Below are 25,356 nucleotides of genomic sequence, written 5' to 3'. Positions count from 1 at the left end.
ACTGGACCTAGGCCCCCTACATGGATGTAGCCTATGGGCAGCTCAGGCTTCATGTGGGTCCACTAGTAAGGGGAACAGAGGGCTGCCTCTGTCGTGGACTCTGTTACCTGCTTTTTGACCACTCCCCGGGGGGCAGGGCTGCCTCTCCAGGCCACAGGGAAGAGGACAGGCTTGGTCCTGATGGGTCTTAATGAGCTGGGGTTGATGGGTAAGGGGGGATTCCCCTTGTCTGAGGAATAGAGAGGCAGGGGGAAGACAGAGGGAGTGTAGGACCCAGAGGAGAGGGGGGAGGGGTTATGACCAGCATGTAAAGTGAATAAATAAATTAATTTTTAAAATTTATATTTATAATTGCTAAAGCTCAGTATAATATTTCAAGCAAGATGATGTGTGGTGAAGGCCTCAGATAACTTACACACGCAGTCATGACCACGTCCGTCATGTGCTTAGTACTCTTGAAAAGTTTGCTCAGAGTAATAAAGAAATCTGTTAGGCTGGGATGTTTCTGGTGCTGCAAAGAGCTCTGTTACATTTGTGAAAATCATGCCCGATATTTTGTGGAATGGAAGCAATATAGCATAGGGATATATCCAACATGGAGAAAATATCACGTGGTCATTATCTGTGTATGTATGTATTTTTTACTCGGCGTTAGGTAATTACTTGAGGTTCACGTTTAATTTCCTTATATGGTCCTTTTTTTCTTCTTTCATCCAAGAACCTAGACACTCACTAGTATGGTGTTACCCAACATACAATTTTTAGGAATGGATTTTTTGTGTTACACAGGATCAGCCTTTGGTGCTGACTCCATAGCATGTTGCTTTTCACATTGTGTTCGTGTTTGCCAAATCCTAGGACCACTCTTAGTGCCTGAGGACTCTAAATAAAAATAGTGCTTCAACATTCATCTTTAAACAAGTGTCTTCAACTGTGTCCCACTTGAAAATACAAAACATTTTTATGTGATCCTTAAATATTTCTGATGTATTCCTCAGAGTAAAGTTTTTGAATCACCATCTCATTATTCTAAAGATAACCTAGGTTTAATAATTGGTCAGTTTAAAACAAAGCATTTATCACTCTCTGCTTTTTTTTTGTTTGTTTGTTTGTTTGTTTGTTTGAATCAGAATTTTCATAAAATCACATAATCATACCAAATATAAAATTCAAAGAAAATGCTAAGGCTAGGTCCTTCAATTACACACAAGAATGGTGCCTAAGGTGTATGTTTATATACATTGTTCCATATTTCCTAATCGATGTTTTTATAATAAATGTAGAATTTTAAAACTATGTGAAATGAGATTTTATTTAGTTTGTTGCCTCTAAGAAATTTATCATTCTGCTTTTTAAAACTGAAAACAGTGGCTATCCTTTTTTTTTTTTTTTTAATCTTGACGTTTAAAACAGTCTTTTGTAGAATTTTCAGGGTAAGCATTGTTTTATTTTTCTAGTGACATCTCTAGCCTCCATGGCTCCCACACACGTACCAGAGCATCATTTATCCTTAATACTGAGGTAAAATGTGAAGGTTTCCCCCACAGTTTTATTATATATGTGGCCTGACGTGCAGTTTCCTGTATAGGCCAGACAAGTCCCAAACTTGGCGTGGTCGTACTGCTTCTGCTTCCCAGGTGCTGAGATTGTGAGTAACAGCACACCTGATATAAATATGTCTGGTATAATCATTCATTGATTGGTGTTTGATCTGTTTCCTTTCTTTGTCATCGATGTACAATGCCATTTTACAGGAAATTTTCTTTTTTCTTTTTTGGTTTTTTGTTTGTTTGTTTGTTTTGAGTCAGACTTTCTCTGTGTAGACTTGGCTGTCCTGGACTCGCTCTGTAAACCAGGCTGGCCTCGAACTCACAGCTATCCACTTGCCTCTGCCTCCCGAGGGCTGGGATTAAAGGCATGCACCACTGCACCCAGCTAGGAAATTTTCTGAAAAGCATGAAATCTACTATAATTTTGGTCTCCAGTTATTTATAAAGAAGTCAAAAAGAAATTTTTGAAGCCACCATGTGTTTCAAATGCCTTCTCTTTTAAATAAATGTACCAAAGGTGCATATTTCCTGTGATTAGTTATAATGGCCTAAGGTAGTGAAGTGATGAAAGTAAGTACTTAGTTTTCATAAACTGTAGTGAAGTAAACTGAATGGTGATACACTGACTTCCAGATGAGTACATTTTAGGTTGCTCAAGTCAGTTAAATACATCATGTGAGATTATATCTACAACACAGAATGCAATAATTCTCTACATGAGAGATTGGAATGTCAACTTTGAACTTCCTTTTTTCAATGCGAAGGATTATCTTTGGTTTCTCAAGTGAATTTAAAAGTCCTGTAACATTTATGATTATTTTTGTGCCTGCACATTATAAAAAAATGTTCATTCCAGCTAATTAATATACTCATCAGTTTATTGACTTTTGCATTTCTGAAGTGTGCAATGTGTTATTGCTCGCACGGTCAGCTGCTGTGCAGTAGATGACTAAAGCGTCCTGCCTGTCTCAACCTTTGCACCCTGTGGTCAGCATCTCTCCCATCCCCTTCTTCCACTACCACTCTTAATTACTGCGAACTTCCGTTATGTTAGCTTTCCTGTAAGATCAGTTCTTCAGACTGCATGAAGTCATACATCTGCCTTTATTATCCTTAGGGCATTTCACTTAGTGTAATGTCAACACTGTCATGAATGACAATTCCTTTATTAATACTATATATCTTACAAAATAGAATAAAAGTATTCTATTATAGATAAAATATATAATTGAAAGTTTGTACTGTAATCTACTTATATTTTATCTTTCTAACACACACAAATATAAATTCATAATAGACTAAATAAAAAGCTAAAAATTGCAATAATAAAATATTACTATCTTAGAGATGTAGTGTAATAAAATTTATTTAATGTTTTTATTTTACTCTCAAAGTATCTTATCTTCTTATTTTCTTGTATTGATGTATTGGACCTTCTCAGATGATTTGCAAATACTGTTGACATATTCTAAGAGCTATTTATTTACCTTGGTAATCCATGGTTTGCTCCATGGTTTGATCGAACATCTGAATTTGCTCTTGCTCCCCATGGTTTTGGAGTCGTACCTAAGAAATCACTCTCCTGACTGGTGCTTAGCTTGCCTCGGTTGTCAGTTCTTATGCTTATGTCTTTCATCCACCTGAGTTGACTGAGTTTTGTTTTTTGTCTTATGACATAAAGGTCTAGCTTTACCCTTTATAAAAGAGTAGTCAAGTTTCCCAACACAAGTCTTTTAATGACTGTTAGTGTAAATTCTTAGAGATTTTATTAAAATCAACTGATTATAAATAAATTTATTTCTAGCTTTCCATCTGATTCAATTGGTTGATGTGTCTCTCTGGTTTTTATCAATAGTAGCATCTTGTTTGATTACAATGCCTTTATAGTTGATCCATATCCATGTTCATGAGTTTGGCAAATCATATATTGAAAAATATTTAAAGAACTGTATATTAAGATTTGCTTACCTTTTTTTTTTTTTTTTTGCCATTGTTCCCTAAGCATCACATTATAACAATGGTTTACACAGTACATACACTGTGTGATTGGATGCGTTGGTTATGTGCAAAATACAACCCCATTTTATGTAAAGGCCTTGAGTGAGTACCCATGAGAAGTCTTGAACCCAGATTTCCACAACTACTAAGAAGATACAGACACACTGTGTTTCCACATGAGAGTGTGTATGTGAAGGCTTCTGTTTCTCTTTTGGTCTGGATTGTTTAAAGTTCAGAGTACCTTCAGATTCCACCAGAAATTTAGGCTTCTTACTATAAATTTTTCTGTGTGATGTCATTGGAATATTTGTTGGGTTACATTAGCTCTGTAGCTTGCTTTAAGTAATATTATTTTAATAAATTAATCTGCCCAATCTATGAACATGAAACCTCTTAATCATTTATTTGTATATCCTTTTTTCTTTCATCAATGTTTTATAATTTTCAATATATATAATATATATATTGTATCTATCTATATATATATATATCTTTTCCTTCTTCTTGGAAACACTCCTGTTATTTTTATTTGGAAAGTGGTCTTTTTAAGTAGAATTACTTGTTTTACCATTGTTTTCGGTTTGTTATTTCATAAAAAACATTTAATTTTTGATGTTTCCTTTCTAAGCTGCAACTCTACTTAATTTAAGAGTTATAAGTAGGGTTTATTTTATTTAATTTTAGTTTGTTTTATTTTATGGTGTGATGTCCTTTGAATTTCCTTTCATAAAATCGTACCGTCAGCAAAGAGACACACTTGTTTTCCTGTATGAATGCCTTTTGTTTCATTAGCCTAGTTGCCCTGGTTAGAACCTCCAGCACTATGTTGAAGCAGTGAGTATTGGCATCTTAGTCTTGTTCTTAATCCTGCATGATGACTTTCGTCTTTCCCCTTCTGATTTTATGGCATTTGCTTTGAGTTAAATTATCTGTTTGAAAGATAGAAATTGCCGTTCTAGATGCTTCTAATCTATGAAAGGTCTGTAGAACTGTTCTTCTGTAGTGGTTTCATAATGCTATTTAAAAACACATTTTTAGTATAAAATGGAAACATAGAAACTAGATAATGCTTGGATGCCTTTTCATATGTGAATTAATAAGCTGGCTATATCCATAAAATTAAACAGTATCCCATAATAATAACCACAAAGCTAGTGGTTGGCATGGAGTATGGAGTATGTTAAGTGTATTTTACAAATGAAAAGAAGCCATTTATATATCATTCTGAAAACAGCAACATTGTAGGTGAAAATGATACCTCAGTTGCTAGGGATTGGATGCAATTCTAAAGAGGGCTGTAAATACCCATATAACTATTCTGAAAAAAAGCATGTTAATTCACAACAAATATAATATCCATTTCTGAATATTAATGTAAATTAAAGAGAAACAAAAAGCAGAATATTACCTCCTATTGGGACTCTAGATGAGGGAAGCACGGGAGAATGGCAGAGTAGAAGGATCCAGAGGGTCCTAGAAACCTACAAGTAGAACATTATGATAGGCAGATCTGGGCCCAGGGGTCCCGCTCAAACTAAGGCACCAGCCAAGGACAATACAGGCGGTAAACGTCAAACCCCTACCCAGATCTAGCCAATGGACAGGACATTCTCCACAGTTGAGTGGAGAGTGGGGTATGACTTTCTCACGTACTCTGGTGCCCCATATTTGACCATGTCCCCTGGATGGGGAGACCTGGTGGCACTCAGAGGAAGGATAGCAGGTTACCAAGAAGAGACTTGATACCCTATGAGCATATACAGGGGGAGGAGGTCCCCCTCAGTCACAGTCATAGGGAAGGGGAGTAAGGGGAAAATGGGAGGGAGGGAGGAATGGGAGGATACAAGGGATGGGATAACCGTTGAGATATAATATGAATAAAGTAATAAAATAAAAATTAAAAAAACTATCTTTACTAAAATGCTTACAAAAATATGGACACTTTGTATAGATCCCTGGGAGACACTACTTTAGGTCACCATGATTAATTAATATGACCCATAAAACCTCTACTCCTGAGACTGATGAACTGTAAAAGGGGTACATGACCAAAATTATATTCTTTCCATCCTGAACCCCAACCTCAGTCTAATGGAAAAACAACAGACAAATCTAAATTGAAATTAATCTTCAACATAACTGACCAGAATTCTTCAGCGTGTGAACGTCACGAAGGGCCAGGAAAGGCTGAGGAACAATACTGGAAGAGAATAAGGAGACATGGCAGTGATGACAATGACTAAATCTATTGTGGGATCTGGGAAATAATTCTGGAACAAAAAAAAAAAAAAAGTAAATTTTTTTTTAAAAAGCTGGTGAAACCTCAAAAAAAAAATGTCTTTTTAATCCATAGTATTTTACTAATGCTAATTTTTTAGTTTAGAAAATGTCACTGTGGTTATATAAGCTGCTAGTAGGAGAAGCTGGACATATGGAAACTTGATGTACTGTCTTTGCAAGTCTAAAATTATTTCAAAATGAATGTAAAATATGGATGCTTAAGGGCTCCAATTTTAACTTCATTTATCTCTCAGTTACTTACAAGAAACCATTAGGAGACATAGGTTATTTTCCTCCATCTTCCTCATTAACTGCTTTTGAAAGTCATGTTTATTTAAAATATATTTTGCTAGGCTCCTGTCTGCAAGCCAGCAGAACATCATTAATAGTAACAGGGGTTGGCTCTCCCTTTTGCGTAAGATTCAAGCATCCTCCCTAGGGTCCTGCTTGTTACTTATCTTCTTTGGGTCTGTTGATTGCAGTATGGCTATCCTGTGCTATATGACTAGTGACCCACTTATAAGTGAGTACATACCGTGTGTGTCTTTCTGGGTCTGGGTTACCTCATCAGGATATCTCCTACTTCCATCCATTTGCCTGCAAGTTGCATGATGCCTTTGTTTTTAATAGCTGAGCAGTATTCCATTGTGTAAATGTACCACATTTTCTTTATCCATTCTTCGGTTGAGGGTTTGAGAGGTTCCACCGAGCAGTGCATCAAAACAGATGCTGATACTCACAGCCAAACAGTAGGCAGAGCTTGTAGAGTCTTGTAGAAGAGTGGGAAAAGGATAGAGGGACCCAGAATGGACAAGACCTCCACAAGAAGACCAAGAGAATCAACTAACCTAGGTTCGTGAGGGCTTACAGAGACTGAAGCACCAACCAAGAAGCATTGCATGGACTGGGCCTCCTACACATGTAGCTGATGGGCAGCGTGGTCCTCATGTGGGTCCCCTAGCAAGTGGAGTGGCAGCTGTCTCTGACATGGACTCTGTTGCCTGCTGCTGGACCACTTTTGCCTAGCTGGGCTGCTTTGTCTGGCTTCGGTGGAAGAGGATGCTCTTAGTCTGGATGAATCTTGGTGTTCCTGGGAGGGTTGGTGGGCAGGGGTGGGAGCTCCCTTTTCTGAGAAGGGGAGAGGGAAAAGATGGGAGGATGGAACCAGAAGGAGAAAAGGGAGGGGGCTGTGATCAGGATGTAAAGTGGGTAAAAAATAAATAAATAGCATATATTTTGGTGGTGGTTATTTTGGATAAAATTTTGATGAAAGATCCAATGGTTAATAAATGGTAGCGGATAGAAATGAAAACAGCATTATACAGACTCTTCCTATACTGTTTGGTTTTCTAGCTACTTATGGGATCCCGTGAATAGCTTTCTTCTGCTTTTTCCACTTCTTTATTAACTGACTGTTGACCACATGATCTCCTGGCCTCTTCATGGTTGGGGTGTGTCATGATCTCCGATTTAAAATTATTGTGCTCAGGGTAGGCTATAGAGATGTGGAAAGCAAGGCAAGACAAATGGAAGCTTCACAGTGGCTGGCGGCCTTGGCTCATGCCAGTGTGAAGGAGCAGCTCTTGAGACACAGACGCACCATGGAGACACCACAGCTGTATCTGGGGTTTGGAAGCCTGTTTGCTTGGCAGACAAAGCTCAGTGCTGTTCAGTGGGCTCTATCTGCAGGTACCTGTTGTCCCCTCTGCACCTGTTGTTCTGCCTGGGCCTGTATAAAAGTTCAACTTTCATACTTTCGCTGCCAGCACCCGCACTGTTTGAAAGAAGATAACCAAGAAACCTCATAGCAGGGGAAAGCAGGGCTATAAAGATTCTCCAGTTGTATTTTATTATCTCTTAATTACTAAATCTGTGGCTTTGGCTATTTTTTTGGACTCACTGGGTCTGTTCCCTTATCTGCAATTTAACATGCTAATATGGCCTTACATAATAATTGTGATCATTAATACTTAGCACATCGGAGACTGTCACTAGTTGCTGGCTTTTACCGTGCTTTTATTTCATTAAAAATCAGAATAAGTGCTTTTTTATTAATTTTTAATTTTTTCTTTTATTGAAAATAGATTTTTCCCTTATATAATATATCCTGAATGTGGCTTCTCCTTGACTCCCCAATCCCTAATCCAGGAGCAATCTCAAATCCATAAACTTCGCCCTCTCATCTAAGCTCACCCCCTTGCTGTCTCTAATTAGAAAATGAACAGGTTGATTCTAAGGGATAATAATAAAAACATACAATAAGATAAAACAAAAACTAACACATTGGAAGTGGGCAAAACAAACGAAAGGAAAAGATCCCAAGAAAAGGCAAAAGAATCAGAGGCCCACTTGTTTGCATACTCGGAAATCCCATAAAAACACTAAACTGGAAGCCATAATATATATGCGAAGGGCCTGTAGGGTAAAACAAGAGAAGAAAAAAAAATATATATATATATATTAAATAAAAATTAAAAATAAGATAAAATTAAAAAAATAATAATAGAAGAAAAGCCCTGAAACCTGCTTATGAAGCAAGGACCTTCCAAAGACTCCATTGAGTTTATTTTCCATTGGCCATCTATTGCTGGGCCTGCAGCATACCCTGGAGAGTGGTTTATTCCCTTCTGAGACTCCCTTGGATGACCCTGAGTTTTTATTTGCAGCTGTTTATGGGTTTGAGGTTGCTCCTGGGTTAGGGATGGGAGTATGCATCTGCTTCTCCTTTCAGCTCTCGGACCCCACCTGGTGCAGACCCATGCAGGCCCTGTGCGCACTGCCTCAGCCTCTGTGAGTTCAGATGAGCATGGGGTCTTGGGTTATCGGTGGCCTCCATCTCCTCTGGCTTTTACATTCTTTCTGCTTCCTCTTCCATGGGGTTCCCTGAGTCCTGAGTAGAGGGATTTGACGGAGATACCCATTTTAGGGCTAAGCGTTCCAGGGTCTCTCACTCTCTGCATAATGTCCATCTGTGGGTCTCTGCATTTGGTCCCATCTGCTGTACAACAAAGTTCTGCTGTGCCAGCTGTGCAAGATGCTTATCTATTAGTATAGCAGAATGGCATTAGGACTCATCTCATTGCTACTTAAAAAAAAAAAAAAAAAGCAGTAATATTTGATTTTACCCTTTGTCCCTGGGCTCTGTATTTCCAAGTTCTTGGTCACATAAAGAGGGTTAGATATGGGTTCCACCTCGTGGAGTATGCCTTCAGCCAGGTCAGATATCCGTCGGCTGTTCCCAGAAGCTTTATGTTACCAATGCATCACTTACCTTGCAGGTGGAGCATTATTGTAGAACAGAGGGTCTGTGGCTGGGTTGGTATTTATGTTTCTCTTAGAATTCCTTCCTTACCAAAGATGCTGGCATGAAAGGTGAAGGAAGGCTTCATGTCGGCAGTAGCTCTACTCTGTGTTCAATAAGTTATGTGTATGCTCTTCTCAGCAATGGGGTCTTGCATTCAGTTTGTGAATATATAAGCTTATCGGCTTGGCAGCAACCCGGCTTGTTTGGGAGTTTCTGTAGGACCCCTTTGACCAAAAAGTTAATTAGATACAACCCAGTTCTGGTACTGGAAGCTTCATTTGGTAACAAGAGATGGCCAGTTGGGGCTCTGTGTCCCCTATTATTTGGCGATTTCATTTAGAGTGCTTTTATATGTGTTAACATTTTAGGACGCTGCTGCTGTGTTAGGTTTCCATAGGGCCCCTCCAGTGGCCCTCCATTCTAGCTGTGTCTCCTCATATTCCCTCCGTCCTCTGCCGCACCTCTCCACCTCTCCATTTGATCTTCCCGTTCCAGTCCCTCACCCATCCATCCGTAACTATCTAAGTCCCTTTCCTAGGGACATCTATTTGTGCCCACCTACCCCACCCCTACTCCCATGCTCCTTTACTTTATACCTGACCTCTGTGGTGAGCTTAGTTAGCATTGACTTAGCACCTAATGTCCACATATAAATGAACACACACCATTTTTGTCTCTTTGGGTCTGGGTTCCCTCACTCAAGATCATTTCTTCTCTAGTTCCATCAAATTTCACAGTTATTAGTTTTCCAACAGCTAATACCCCAAAGCACAGATGTACACATTTTCTTTATCCATTCTTCTGTTGAGGGATGTCTAGGTTGTTTGCAGTTTCTGACTATTGTAGGCGGAGTGGCAGTGAACATGGTTGAGCAACTGTACTTGCAGTAGGATGAAGTTTCCTTGGGGTATATGGTCAAGGGGGCTGTAGCTGCATCCTGAGATAGAATGATTCCCATCTTCCTGAGGAACCACCATGCTGATTTCTACATTGGCTATAGACATTTGCACTCCCACCAGCATGGATGAGTATTTGCCTTAATCCACATCTTTGCCAACATGTCACGTGTTTTATGGATCTTAGGCATTCTGACAAATGTAAGATGAAATCTCAGGCTATGTTCTTTTTTTTTTTTTTTTTTTTTTTTTTTTTTTTTTTTTTTCTTCGAAACAGGGTTTCTCTGTGTAGCCTTGGCTGTCCTGGACTCACTTTTATAGACCAGGCTGGCCTCGAACTCACAGTGATCCGCCTGCCTCTGCCTCCCAAGTGTTGGGATTAAAGGCCTGCGCCACCATCGCCTGCCTATCTCAGGCTAGTTTTGACTTGCCCTTTTTGTTGAGAAGACTGCTGAACACTTAAAATTTTTTTCTCAGCTAATTGATTTTATTTTGAGAAGTCTCTGTTTAGATGTATACTTCATTTTTAATTGGATCATTTGTCTTCTCGGTGCCTAATACTTTCTGAGTTCTTTATATATTTTGGATATTAGCCCTCTATTGGATATGTTGTTTGGTAAGAATCTTTCCTCATTCTGAAGACTACCACTTTTATGATGGTGTCATTTGCCATACAGAAGCTTTTCAGTTTCATGAGGTACCAATTATTACTTGTCTTTATGTGGTTTGTGTATCAGGATTACTGTAGCCTCATAACATGATTGGGCAGTGTTTCTTCTGGTATTTTTTACTTTTTAAATTTTTAATTAATTATAATTTATTCGGATTACATCCTGAATGTTATCCCCTCACTTGTATCTTCCCGTTCCCTCCTCCTTCCCTCTTCTGCCCTATTCCCCTCCCCTAGACCTCTGACAGAAGTGGACCTCCTCTGCCACCATATGACCACAGCCTATCAGGTCTCATCTAGATAGCCTGTTTCCTCTTCCTCTGTGTTTCTATTTTGTGGAATAGTTTAAGGAGTGTTGGTATTAGCTTTTCTTTGAGAGTCTGGTAGAGTTCTGTGCTACAACCACTTAGCCCTGAGGGTTTTGTTTGCTTGTTTGTTTTGTTTTGTTTTGTTTTGTTTTGTTTTGTTTGAGAGAGACAGACTTTTAATTACTGCTTCTGTTTCACTAAGGGTTATAGGTCTGCTTAAATTGCTTATCTGAATTCGATTTTACTTTGTAATTGGGATATATCAAGAAAATTACTGATTTCTTTTATATTTACTAATTCTGGTAGAGTATAGATTTTTAAAGTATATCCTTTTGATTTTCTGGATTTCATCTGTGTTCTTATGTAGTAACTCCTTTCATTTCTAATTTTGTTAATTAGGTTATTTTCTCTCTGCTTTTTAATTAATTTAGATAAGATTTTGTCAAACTTACTGGATTTCTCAAAGAACCAACTCTTTGTTTCATTAAATTTTTTGTATATATATATATTTTTTTTTTATTGGTTGGTGTTTCTTTTTTTGTTGTCTACTTCTTTTGGGTGTTATTTCTTCATTTTAGCTTTCAAGTATGTTAAGGGACTGGTATGAGATCTCTGCAATATTTTGTGTAGGCATATAGTGCTGTGAACTCACCTCATAGAACCGTCTTTATCGTTTCCCATAAGCTGGATATGTCGTAGATTCATTCTCACTCACTTATAAAAAGTTCTTTATTTCTTTCTTAGTTTATGTCTTGACAGTTGCTCCATTTCCATGATTCTGTAAGCTGTCTGTTGCTGCTCTTGTTGAAAACCAGCTTTAATTTGTTTGGTCAGATAGGATGCAGGGTGTTACTTCAGTTTTCTTATATTTGTTGAGACTTGAATTGTGTGTGAGTATGTGGTCAATTTTGAAAAAAAAAATCCATGAAACGCTGAGAAGAAATTGTATTATTTTGTGTTTGCATGGAATGTTCTGTAAATATCTGTTAAGCCCATTTGGTTTATAATATCATTTAGATTCTGCATTTGTCTGTTTAGTTTTTGTGTGGATGTCCTGCCTATTGGTGAGAATGGGATATCGAAGACTTCCACTATCACTGTGTGAGGGTCAGTGTGTGATTTAAACTGTAGTAGTATTTCTTTTACAAACTTGGCTGTCCTTGTGTTTAGGGCATAGATACTAAGAATTGCAATGTCCTCTTGGGCTTTCTTTGGTGAGTGTGTGGTGTCCTTCCCTATCTCTATTGACTCATTTGGTTTAAAACCTATTTTGTCAGATATTAAAATTGCTACACCAGTTTGCTTCTTAGGTCTGTTTCCTTGGGATATCTTTTTCTATCCTGTTTACCCTGGGATGAAGTCTATCCTTGATGTTAAGGTGTGCTTTTTGGATGCAGTAGAAGGATAGATCCTTTTTTTTTTTTTTTTTTTTTTTTCGAGACAGGGTTTCTCTGTGTAGCCTTGGCCATCCTGGACTCACTTTGTAGACCAGGCTGGCCTTGAACTCACAGTGATCCGCCTGCCTCTGCCTCCCAAGTGCTGGGATTAAAGGCGTGCGCCACCACGCCCGGCTTGCTATTTTTTTTTTTTAACTATACTGTTAGTCTGTGCCTTTTTAGGGTGGAAATATAATTTTGATGTTAAGAGGTATCAATGAACAGTGTTTGTTGATTACTGTTATTTGTTCTGGCAGTGGTGGTGGTGGTAGAGTGTGTGTGTGTGTGTGTGTGTGTGTGTGTGTGTGTGTGTGTGTGTGTGTATGTGTGTGTGTTTCTCCTCTTTTGATTTACTGGTCTGGGGTTATTTATTCCTTATGTTTTCTTCATTGTAGTTTACTTCTTTAGGTTGAGTTTTTTTTCCCAGCACCTTCTGCAGGTTTAGATTGTGTGTGTGTGTGTGTGTGTGTGTGTGTGTGTGTGTGTGTGTATTCCTTACATTTGACTTTATCATAGAATGTCTTACTTTCTCCATCTATTCCTACAGAAGGTTTTGCTGATTAAATATAGCAATGTGGACTGACATCTGAGGTCTCTGAGAGTCTGTAGAACATCTGTCCAGGCCCTTTTGGTGGCTTTGGAATTTTCCATTGAGTTGTCAAGTGTTATTCTAATAGATCTCCCTTCATAAGTTATTTGGGCTCCTTCCCTCAAAGCTTTTAATATTTTCTCTCTCTCTCTCTTTTTTTTTTTTTACACTTACTGTTTTGATTATTATGTACCAGGGAGTCTTTCTTTTCTAGTCGGTCGATTTGATGTTCTGGATACTTCTTGAACCTTGATAAGACATCTTCTCCTTTTTAGCTAGGGAACTTTTCTTCTGTGATTATTTTTGGTTGAAAATATTTCCTGTGCCTTTGGCCTGTGTTTCTTCTCCTTTCTCTATTGCTGTTATTCTTACACTGGGTCCTTTAATAATTTTCCTGATTACCATAGCGGTTCTTATGAACAGTGATGGACTATTACAAATCAAGGGAGTTGATGACACTAAATAACTTTGTTCATTCAAAATTATTGTTAAGTTCCTGTTTCAGTCTTTGTGTTTTCTGTCTTACAGAGACGATGAAGAGAAGAAAAAGCCTCCCTCAGAAGGTACTGATGAGAAGGCCAATGGAACACACCCAAAGACCATCAGTCGTATTGGGAGCACAACTAACCCGTTTTTGGACATTCCTCATGACCCAAATGCTGCTGTATATAAAAGTGGATTTTTGGCTCGCAAAATCCATGCAGATATGGACGGAAAGAAGAGTAAGCACTGTTGATTGCCATTTTCTGTTTATTTCATCTTTAGGTTCAAATTTTAAAGTGAGTTCATTTGAAGTAAAGTCAAGGATAAAGAAAAAAAAATTGTATTTATGTAAAGAAGTACTCTCGAAGTTAGAGACGTCATCCAGTCTTAAACCAGGAACTAATTCCCTTTCGTGCCTGATCTTTTCAAAGTCATTTCAGAAGTCTAGAAATGGAAAACTCCTCACAGGTTATTCTTTTCCCCAGGTCTCGTTCATTTGTGTATCTGTGGCTTCAACGAATAATACTGAGTAACACCATGTAGCATTACAGGGATGGCCACAGACCCTGTCTTCATGGATTTACATTTTTGACGCCTGGGGAAAGGTTGATTGTAGCTCATAGAGTAATCAGTAACATAAGGTCCCAGAGACAATGACGAAAGGATGTGTGGAGCCGGTGGGCCTTTGGTAAGATGAAAAGGTAGCACGCCGGGGCGATGTGATGTCATTAGAGCTGGAAAGCTGAAGGGACCACCATTGATGGCTTCTCATTTCTCTGTGTATCAGGTAGGTAAGGTATTTGAAGTTTGAAAAGAAGGAAACGTGTTCACATAGTTAGAATAATATTTGGAGGAAGTGAATCAACCGTTTGATGTAGTTGAACAGGGTAGGGCAAGATTTCTGCATGCTTAAAATTAGTAGACTTTACCTCTGGAGTGTCTTCTGCCTTCCTACCGACACAAACGTGGAGTGAGGGAGCGGGCAGTCTGTGACTGAGCACTTTCCTCGCGGGATTACCATAGTCAGCTAAATTGCAGTGAAGAAAGCCCCTGTGCTGTAGTGGCTTTGATACTGGCTAATACCGCTGAATGCATTTCCTGATGGTTCAGTAATCTAGGAGCACCTCTACCGCATTTTCTGTGGACGTCATATACTTGCCTGACAGACTTTTCTTTTTGACAACATTGTGTTTCGTCCCTTTAGTTGCAAGTGACACTAATTAAAACCAGCATAGGAAAAAGACACCCCTGAAGATGAAAGATTTCTACCAAAGTACACGTTTCCTTTATGCCTCTGTGTGTTAGCTGTATTTTTCTTTTCTTTTCAAATTGTCTTTATGTACAGACGGGTACACGACTCTTCGCCAGCTGCATATAAATCAGTACTGGCAGTAAAGAGCTTTATAATCCTGACTTTTCACTTAGTATATTCTAAGTCAGGACTCTGTTTCCCTAACTCAGGGGGTAAAATACTGTGACTAAAAGCATCCACTTGGTTGCAGTAGCAAGAAGAAGAAAGATTCCCTAGGGAAAAGTATGATGCAGGCCTCAGAATGGCAGCTGCTGCAAGTCATCCCTAGACAATCATGTCTTCACTTCAGCAAGCACATGCATTCCTTTCCATGCACCAAATGTGGATAACCTATTAGCAGCCAAGCCTGCTTCAATTTCTATTTAACGCCGTAGATACACTCCTTTGTCTGCAACTTGCTATATTCAGCTTCAGCTCTCATCTCCAAGGTTGTAGGTATAGTTGTAACCATTTTCTCCAGTTATTTATGTAGATTCAGTCCATGTGCTAAATATAAAATAAAGGCACGTCTGATATAACCAGTTAATAGAGGTAATGGACATTTATAAACACATAGAAACAAAATAAGTCTATTTTAAAATGCCTGGTCAGGAAACTATTTTAAAAGTGCACGGTGTTAGCACATACTAGAATCCCAGCACTTAGGAGGCAGAGGGAAGATGATAAGGAATTTAAGACCTACCCAGCATCATAGTAAGTTCATGGCCAGACCAGCCCACACCGTGAGTTAAATTGTGGCTGCGTATGTATGCTGGCATCACCTGTTTCTCTGAAGACAACATTGTTATGTGTCTTTCATAAAAGCTTAACTTCTATTGAGAGATTATTTTCCCTAAATCATTGACTTGTCTTGAAAAGACCACCTGTTCATTCCAAGATTTGATATCTTTTATTTTTAAATGTTTCGTGGGCTCAAGATTTTCAGATTAAATACATAGTTTTCACGTGAGCATTTTTTAAACCTTTACTGTTTTATATCATTTTTTGCCTTCTAGAAAAATACTCAGAAATGGTATTTCCAGGAGAACACTAATGGTTCAGGTCGAGTGCTCATATCATATAGAAGTGAATGTGTTTACCAGAACCATTGACTCTGACATTCAGGGAAAGCTGTGGAAAGTCAAATTTAGAAAACCAGATGCATCTTTAGTATTTTGTCTGACAGAATGAAAAAAAAAATACAAATACTTGTTTTATCTGTTTGGTGCTACTTGTGGAAGTCAAGAAAGTGATTAAATACTCAAAATATAGTCCACATGACCAAAGTCAGTAATAACTCAACAATAATAATAATTGCTCAGTCTTGATCCCAAGCACCTCATACATAAACTCATTTGAGTTTGCCATACAGAGCAAGGGCTATCATCCACTCAGATAAGTGAAATCCTCTGACTCATCTGAGCCCAGGCTTTATCTAGCATGGAGTAACAGCGTAACAGACAAAAGGATCTGATTCTGCCTAGTTTATTGTTAAAAAGCAATTTGAAGGAGAAAACAATTGAGTTCTGTGTTTGTTGTGGTGGAGACAGTCTGTTGCTTGTGTGACATGCATTTAAGTGACTGAAGGTTGTAAAGTAGGATCAGTGGACTTCTTCACTATGTCAGAGCCATTTCCTACCGGCCACGGCTCTGCAGGTAATCTCAGCCTTGTGCCAGGCCTCCCCACATAAATTGCTACTTTTCTGTTCCCACAGTCATCTGTGATCATGCTGCCTTCCGTTCACTGGCATAGTGTATAAGAAAAGTGCGCTCATATCTAGTATCATATTACTATCTTTTCGGTAAAAATGTGGACTAATGAAGTGTTTAAATAGCTCTATTTTAAATCCCATGTAAGTTAAAGTACAGGTAAGCAATTCTCCAGTATTTTAGACACAACCTGTATGTCTCGAAGCATTTGCATATGGTTATACTGTTTAGAAAGGAATGACAGTTTGTAACGAGTGAGTATAAACTTGTTGCCAACCACAGCTTAACTGTGGTTTTTCACTACAACAACAACAACAAAAACCCAACAACAAATATAACTCAGTGTTCTCAGAGTGTTCCTTTTAATTACAGAAAACAATAGAAATGTAAATTAGAATACATGAGATGAAGTGATGATTGTTTGCTAAATCCTTCTTTATCACAACTAGTAGCCAATAGAGAATGTTTATAATCATTAAGACAGAGTGAAGAAGCACACACTTCTGAGTTTTGTGTTTGCTAACCATTAGGAGAAATAAAAGTGTTGAAACTGTGGTATATTTACACGATGGAATACTACTCAGCTATTAAAAACGAGGAATTCCCGAAATTTGTGGACAAATGGATTGATCTAGAAATTATCATAATGAGTGAGTTTACCCAGAAGCAAAAAGAGACAAACGGTATATACTCACTTATATCAAAACACTAGTCCAAGGGATACGTACCATGAAAATCTTTACTTACCAAGAAAGTGGGTCAGAGGAGAGGATATCCGATTGACACTTTAGGCAAGAGTAGCATGGAAGAAAGAGGAAATAGTAGGACCCACAGGGTCCTGGAAACCTACAAGAAGAACTTTATGACAGGCAGATCTGGATCCTGGGGTCCTCCTCAAACTAAGGCACCAGCCAAGGAGAATATAGGCAGTAAGCTTCGAACCCCTACCAAGACCTAGCCGATGAACATGATATTCTCCACCGTTGAGTGGAGACTGAGATCTGACTCTCACACGAACTCTGGTGCCTCTTTTCTGACCATGTCCCCCGGATGGGGAGACCTGGTGGCACTCAGAGGAAGGATAGCTAGTTACCAAGAAGAGACTTGATATTCTGAGAGCATATGTAGGGGGAGGAGGTCTCTCTCAGTCACAGACATAGGGGAGGGGAGAAGGGGAGAAATGGGAGGGAGGGAAGAATGGGAGGAAACAGGGGAAGGGCTAACAATCGAGATGTAATATGAATAAATTAATAAAAAAAATTTTTAAAAAGTGTTGAAAAGTAGATTCCCTTGGTGGGGGGCGGGGAGAGGGGAGGAGGACCAGAGAGACGAATCAGAGGTTACCATTTTAGTAATTTTAAGTGTTTAATTGTTGCATCTTTGTGTGGATTCTGTGCTCATATTATATACCTGTGATGTCTTTGAAGTATTTTAACATTGGTAGCACTTTAAGGCTGAGAGAACTCATGATGGGAGACATTTGCAGTCTTCTTCATTGGCATGCAGGTGGCTGGGTACCACAACATATCGTGCGCAGAAAGCTAGGGACTTCAGCTCACTTTAGAGGGATTTGCACAATTGTCCGTCATCAGAAGTTTCAAAAATTCAGTCCTACATGTCAAACGTGAGGCGAGTAAATGTTATCCTGAGTCCCACATGCTGAAAACAAAGTTGATAATGGCATTGCAGGCAGAATTCTTTGCTAATGTATAACATTCGGAACAGTGATACTATAATTAAGAGATAATAAAAGTGATATTTTTCTCCAAAAGACAGTTGTCTCTTGTAAGAGAGAGACTCATTTAAGAAAAGAAAAAAAAAGCAATTATTTTAAAAGAAGCTAAGGTCTCCCCTCTCCTTTCTACTTTGCTTTTCTTTGGAAACTGGGTATCTAAGAAGTGTTAGCTATCCACACACGGTCCAAGAGCTGTCCAGTGTAAGAGGCCATAGATGTATCCAATAGGGGTTCGGTAGAGTTTCCTGTATTTTCCACAAGAAGGCCCTTTCACAGTCCTACATCCGAAACCAAAATCTCCTTTTTGTTGGCTGCGTCTTTAATTTAATTCTACCCTTTTCGGCAATGAAGTTAGCGAAAAGAGGCCACCCACCATTCTCCTCAGAAGCAGTGCTTTTGACAGGGAACACTAGAACATAAACTGCCAATCTCAGCACCAAAAAAGTCTGGGTACAGAGTCTCTGACGCATGTCTTGCTGGAAGAGAAATGCAGTTTTTGCTGCATCGAATTTTTGGAAGTGCTTCTATTTTTACTGTTTACCCTTTAGGTTTAGTTAACATTTAAGAGAAGGAAGAAAATAAGTTCAGTATTTCTGCTGTGGTAATATAATGCAAGTATTGAATTCTTCAGTAATTAAAATTGAAATTAAAAATATTGTGTGGGGAATGCACAGTGGAACTCATAGGTTCGCTTATGCATGATGCCCTGGACCTAATAGCTAGGAGCGCCAGTAACAACATGAACAAGAGCAGAGTAGTTCCACTTTCCTCACGGCATGTGTTCCTAGATCCCTACTCTTTGTCTGAAATTGGGCACAAGAATAAACCCTGTCAGCTAATGCCATTTCCCCATGCATTAAGCAGCCATTGTATACTCTTGTTGTAATGTTTGCATTTTGAAGTGCTGCAGTAAATCAGCATGGATTTCTTTTTCCTTCTTTTTAACTTAATGGATAGAAGAGTCATTCTTAACATAGGTCCCAACAAACTCAACCCAAGATTCGTTTTTCCTTTCCTTCTTTCCTCTTAAAGGAAGCACTTTGCACCGTTCCTTTGCATGTTCAAGCTGCCAGCATCCCTACTCTTGTGCTCTGGGTCTGTTGGGAAGTGCAGTAAGGTTTGTAGAGAATTTACAAAACCAAGACAGTGTGTTGGAGATGGTTACTAAGGACCTGTGTAAAGAGTATGGCCATGGTGGGCATGTATGTGGATGGTAAAGGGACCTTGGGCTGGCTCAATCCTGATGATTTGGGATTGCATCTCACTGCTCAGAGCAGCATTCAGTTTAAACCTTATGAATTGCTAGCTTCTAGAATTTCCTGCTGGGTAACTGAGACCACAGAAGCAAAGCTACAGATAAAAGGGGTTGAACTGGTTCCCTAAAAGAATTCATCACAGTACCAAAACTTTATTTATGTACGAGAATTTTGGGCTCCATACAGCACCAAATTAAGAACCTGACCTTTGAAATGAGATAGATCATTGATACATTTAAAAAACATTTTTTTTTTCTGAGCACCAGTTTTGTGCCAGTAATACTTACTCTTGGAGGGGAAGGTAGGAAGAGACAAATATATCTGAGTAGGTGTCACTGAACTGAGCAGAGCGCGAAGCCGCAGAAGGAAGGGAATGAAACCTTTTGTGATAGAGATTATGGGTGAGAATATTCCAACATTAACTGAACAGAGCACAGATGAGCAGAGCACGGAAGCCTCAAGCTGGAGACACCTACACCTGTGCTTGGCTCACAGAAGGAACCGGGCCGTTATTTTAGCTACAGAATATCATGGCCTTGCTAGAAGGGTATGGCATAGCCGCACAGCCTTACCCTTTGTATCTGTTGTTTGTTGAATGACATAGCATCCTACAGCTTTCAAACAGGTTTAGTACTGCAATGTGCACATCATCATAAAAATTTTAGAAGGCTGTGTATCATATTAGTGATAGTAGTTGTCCCTAGACTACTAATCTGATATTTTATGGAGGGTGTTGTTACTTTATGTTTTGTGTGTGTGTGTGTGTGTGTGTGTGTGTGTGTATTTAAGTTTTTATTTTTGCCACTGGTGTACACGAATATGTGTATGCATCCTAAAACGTGTTAGTTAATTACACATTAATACAAGGGTGTACTTTAAAGTCATAGCCAAATGTAGTTAATTAAATATAAGAATGTTTGGAAAATGGTCATACATACAGAAAAGTATAACATGTATTACCATGTGATTATCATTCAAAAGTGGTAATGAGTAAGGTATGACTGTAGGTGCTTTCTCTGGGATTTAAGACTGTTGCACGGTCGTCTCTCCCTAGCTACAGAGCTCTGGTTCCAACTGCTGGGTCCTGATGGGCTATTTGCGCATGACCTAAGAGCATGGTCCGTGCACTTAACTCATCTCTCCACTGCTGTCGTCCCTAGACAAGCGTGTGCTCTGGAAATAGTTGCTATGCTATGTTGTCCAGGATTTTATAAAAAACATCTACATGTTCGGTGTAAATACAACCCTGATTAGATGCAGGCTTAACTACAAATGCATGAAGGAGTCTGCAGGAGAAAGATGTTCACTGGAGAAATGCTAGTGTCTGAGGACCTGAGAAATAATAGCAACTACATCAAGGTCCATTCTTGGGAATTGAGTATACTACTTTTGGGAACTCTTTTCTTTTGTTTTTGTTTTTGTTATTTGTTTGTTTGTTTTTGTTTTTGTTTTTTTTGTTTTGTTTTTTTTTGAGTCAGGGTTTTCTCTGTGTAGCCTTGGCTCTCCAGGACTTATTTTGTAGACCAGGCTGTACTCAAATTCATAGAGATCTGCTTGCCTCTGCCCCTGCCCCGTCCCTGCCTTCCTGAGTGCTTGGCTCACAGTCATGGCACCCTGCTGGAACTGTTTCCCCCCTGTGAGGTGGGTGGCTAGTATCTGTCGCTGACAGAAGCACAGGTAGGGAACCGAGAATACAGAGGCCAGGCTCTGCTGTTCACAGTAAATGGATGAGTTTGGAGGATGGTTTATTAGTTGGCAGTGTCTTAGCATCATTTAGCGACTGGCAGAAGAAAAGCAGCTGTTTTGTCAGTCTTCGGGGGTACACACCGGTCACCCTTTAATGGGAAGGTGGGGGGCACTTGACAGCTGCGGCAGTCTGATAAGTGCAAGACTTTTGGCCCGAGTGAAAGAAAGCTAAGTGTGAAGCGCACAGTTTGAGTGACCTTTCAGAAGTTGCTGAGGTCCCTTGTAAAGCTCCTGAGTATGGGAGAGCCAGCCATGCTGTGTCACTTTCCTTAAAAAACAAATCCTGTCTGGGGGCTGTTCATACTTGCCACTATGGATTATTTTTATTGGCCTGAAGCAATTTTTGCCTAGAGGCATTTTAAAGGTGCCACCGAGCCTTGGCTGACTTACAATGACAATGACTGACTTGAATTGCTATTTGTAGAGATGCACTCTCAGCAGTGGTTGTGGTTGTGCCATTCCCTGGGTCATGGGGTGCTTCTGAATTTAAAAAGCCTCTCCTTCTCTGATTATCAGTGACCTGCAACTTTAGAGACAGACTGTAAGAGACTGGCAACTTTCATTTTAGCACTTATCTCTTTGTAAGTTTTATACAGAGCACAAGGCACGAAGGCTACTCATTAGTCTGCTTGGTCTTTTTAGCTCAGTGTCTACAGGTGTCGCTTAGCTGAAGTTACAGAGCTTCACTAAGAGTTTGCTACACTCAGTGTTTTAAAGTTTACTAGAACAAGTTTTCCAGCATCTGTCCTCAACCAGACCCACCTATAAGAGTTATGATATCTCAAAGAAAAAAAAAAGAGTTATGATATCTCTTTCCTAGAACATTAAAGTCAATTGTCCCTGCTGTTCCCTCAAGATCCTCATAATTTGTCAAGCCATATTAGTCCCATTAACTGGTTATTTTCTGATTTTTTTCCATATCCAACAGCATCTTAATGGACCAATTAATGTTTTTCCATAAATGACCTTTTTTTTTTTTTTAATTCTTTACTGTTATTGTTGATGATGATGACGTGGATGTTATTTTGGTGTTCTGAAACTGAGTCTTCGCTGTAGCTCGTGCTAGCCTGACCTCTGTAGTTCCACTCAGGCTAGCTTCAAGCTCAAGGTGGTCTTTCCTGAGTACGTGCTGGCATTATGGTCTTTAACTACCATGCCCTACTGCCCTTTCCTCAGTTGCTTCAAGTACTAATCTGAAAGTATCAGAGCTCTACTCTGTTAATAAAGGTTTAATACCAAGGTTGTTACCTGGCCTGAGGATATTTTGTGAAGGATAAGTATGCATCAGTTTCCCTTAGCTTCCCTTATTGATTCCCGTATCATCTATGGCTTATCTAAATCTTGGCAAAACAGTTTTACAGGAAACAGATTCTGGACACCTGACCTGTCCCCTGAAGGATGTATACCTGGGAGGACTCTGCCAACACTTGAGACACCATCGCTAGGGAAATAAAGTAACTTTTAAAAATACCTCCTGCCGTTCACAAATCTAATCTAGCTATGCCCTCATTGTGTTAGGCTAGAACGTTTGCTGACTGCATCTTTCTTTGAGTTCAGCAAAATGTTGGGGTTATTTCGGGATGTCCTCATTGGGATTGTGGTGTATTTCTGAACATAGTTCTCCATGAACCTAATGAAATTGATAGAATTTTGCATTGGAATTGTGCTGTTGGGTGTCCTGGCAGAGCCTGCACGTTAGCCTTCAGACCCGGTCTGTAAGCAGAATCTTCCTCTTTGATGTTTGCTATGGCTTGCTGACCTCTGCCCTCAGTGAGGAATGGTTAAAAATGGGACAAGACTGTCCATTCCTTGCGTGGCTTAGCGATGTGGTATGCCTTCTGCTCTACGGAAGTGCACACTCCCCAGTTAAACATTTCGCCCTGTTCTTTTCCTCTTTCTCAACTTCAAATCACAAAGACCCACTAGGCAAAAATAAAATATTCACACTACCTATATCCTAATTTAGCATACATCATTTCTGTCTTGAAAAAGTGCTATTAGTCTGAGTAGGATGGTGAACCTCTTCTTTTCCTTTGAGGGCACAGGATAAGAATATAACGATTGCTTTGTAATACTGTCAAAGTAGTATTGAGCATCTCTAGATCCACTGCCAGCTTTTATTTTGTAGGAAAAAAATGTATGTATGTTATAGAACAATAATTGCAGAATCTTGTTGGCCTTCTTCAGTTGTGACATTGGCTCATAGAGGGCAAGAAACAGTGCCCATGCCAGGGCTGACTGTCAAAGGAGTATGTACTGGTACAACTGTACATCCCATTCACTAAAGTGTGTCTGCAATTCAACTGAGGCAGTATCTTCCCTGAAAGGTCACGGTATTGCAGAATCAGCTCTTAATCTGGTCACCCTTCTTTCTCATAGCCATCAACGACACTGTGCCCAAGATCTGGTTTAACATGCCTTGGCCTAAGCACATAGCAGAGTGAAAGTGCTCAGTAATGGGGTACACATGTGTGTTGAATTCTGTGGGGGGGTCTCAGACTTAACCGCAGCAAAATGTGGATCGTAACCAAGGCTCTCTTGTAGAGATCATGTTTTAGCTTATCCATGTGGAATATTTGAATGTTCTTTTCTAAAAATTAATTTATTCATATTACATCTCAATTGTGATCCCATCCCTTGTATCCTCCCATTCCTCCCTCCCTCCCACTTTCACCCTATTCCCGTCCTCTATGACTGACTGAGGGGACCTCCTCACCCTCTGTATGATCATAGGGTATCAAGTCTCTTCTTGGTAGCCTGTTATCCTTCCTCTGAGTGCCACCGGGCCTCCCCATGTAGGGGACGTGGTCAAATATGGGGCACCAGAGTTCGTGTGAAAGTCAGACCCCACTCTCCACTCCACTGTGGTATTTGAATGTTCTTAATACCATGTTTATACATTATTGATGTTTGCATTACTCTCTAGAAATGTTGGAGAGAGCAGAGACAGGGATATGCCTATATTGTAAGATCTTAGCTGTGAGCTGGGATACATTTGAAGGCCCTAGATTTCAGGGAAACCAGAGGAAGTACCTACATGCCCTTCCTGCCCCTCTCACTACCTCCTTTCTAGCACCTCAGTCCTAGCGTGTCCTTAACTTGTTTCTTCATCTGAATTTCCTCATTAAAGCAGCTTTGGAATCTCCTAGTAGACAGTCTCTTAGGCAGCTTTTGTAACTTTTCAGGAATGCAAAAGTAATTAGTTACAGATATGTTAGGAAGAGTTAAAGGTCATTATCTACTTGAATGGTTGGTGTAGATCAATTAGAACTGATATAAACAAAGCTAGCCCAGCAGCCATAGCAGGACTCAGGTAAAGTCTCCTCCCCTCTCATCTTCCATTTCACTGTCTCAGTCTACTTCAAACCTCGGTGCTCTCTTTTCTCCTGCCTGTACTATTCCCACAGTTGTCATTCTAAGGAGCAGTGCTCTTTTCCTGGTGTCCAAACCATTGTGATGAGCCTGGCTTCACACAGTCTCAATAGCAACTCTATGGCGACGGTAGGAATGGAAATCAGAGGTGCTCCCAGCCTACTCCTGTGCACAGGGGTCCTCCTCTTCCCACTTCACGTATCGTACCACAGTCCTCTGAGAAAACAGACATGATAACAGTCGCTTGCCTTTAGCCTTGTGGTGAGAAGCACTTGGAGATCTGCCTTACTGCAAACTGGCTGTAGTCAATGAACATCCACTTGTTGAGGCTATCACAAATCACTATATTTAATTCTTAAACAACCCCACTGTAATTGACAAGACAAGATCAAGTTGTATGCTTCTCTGAAAAGTGGGAAAGTAGTGAGTGCAGTAAAGGGTAAGTTGGCATTGGTCCTCAGAGGTGACATTCAGGCTGATGCTTCTCACGAATTGGCTCTTAGAATCTGTTTCTGATAGATGCACTGTGGTGATGCTACAGAGCCTGAACTTGGGTCCAGAGACATGTTTCTACTTTATGGTAGAAAAAAAAATATGTGTAGATATTTGCATTGCTTTGTCATGATGCCCTACACTAATCTCTGGGTGTCAGGGGAAGCTTTCCAATACCAGGACCTGTAAACTTCTCATAGGAAATAACAGTCTTTTCTCTATTTCTGTGTTTAGCCAGTC

The 25,356-nt window shown here is 39.6% G+C and overlaps 1 protein-coding gene across 1 annotated transcript in view; it reads left to right on the top strand.

Moving 5' to 3' along the window:
* The window catches only part of LOC127210047 (PH and SEC7 domain-containing protein 3-like), a 114,544-nt gene that overhangs the window by 32,907 nt on the left and 56,281 nt on the right, over positions 1-25,356 (top strand). The window contains exon 3 of the mRNA XM_051169740.1: positions 13,560-13,753. Within this exon, the coding sequence (XP_051025697.1) occupies positions 13,560-13,753 (194 nt within the window). The remainder of the gene's footprint in view (positions 1-13,559; positions 13,754-25,356) is intronic.

This window comes from Acomys russatus, chromosome 27 (genome assembly GCF_903995435.1).
Source record: "Acomys russatus chromosome 27, mAcoRus1.1, whole genome shotgun sequence".
Lineage (NCBI taxonomy): Eukaryota > Metazoa > Chordata > Mammalia > Rodentia > Muridae > Acomys > Acomys russatus.
This window is presented reverse-complemented; position numbering and strand designations above follow the sequence as displayed.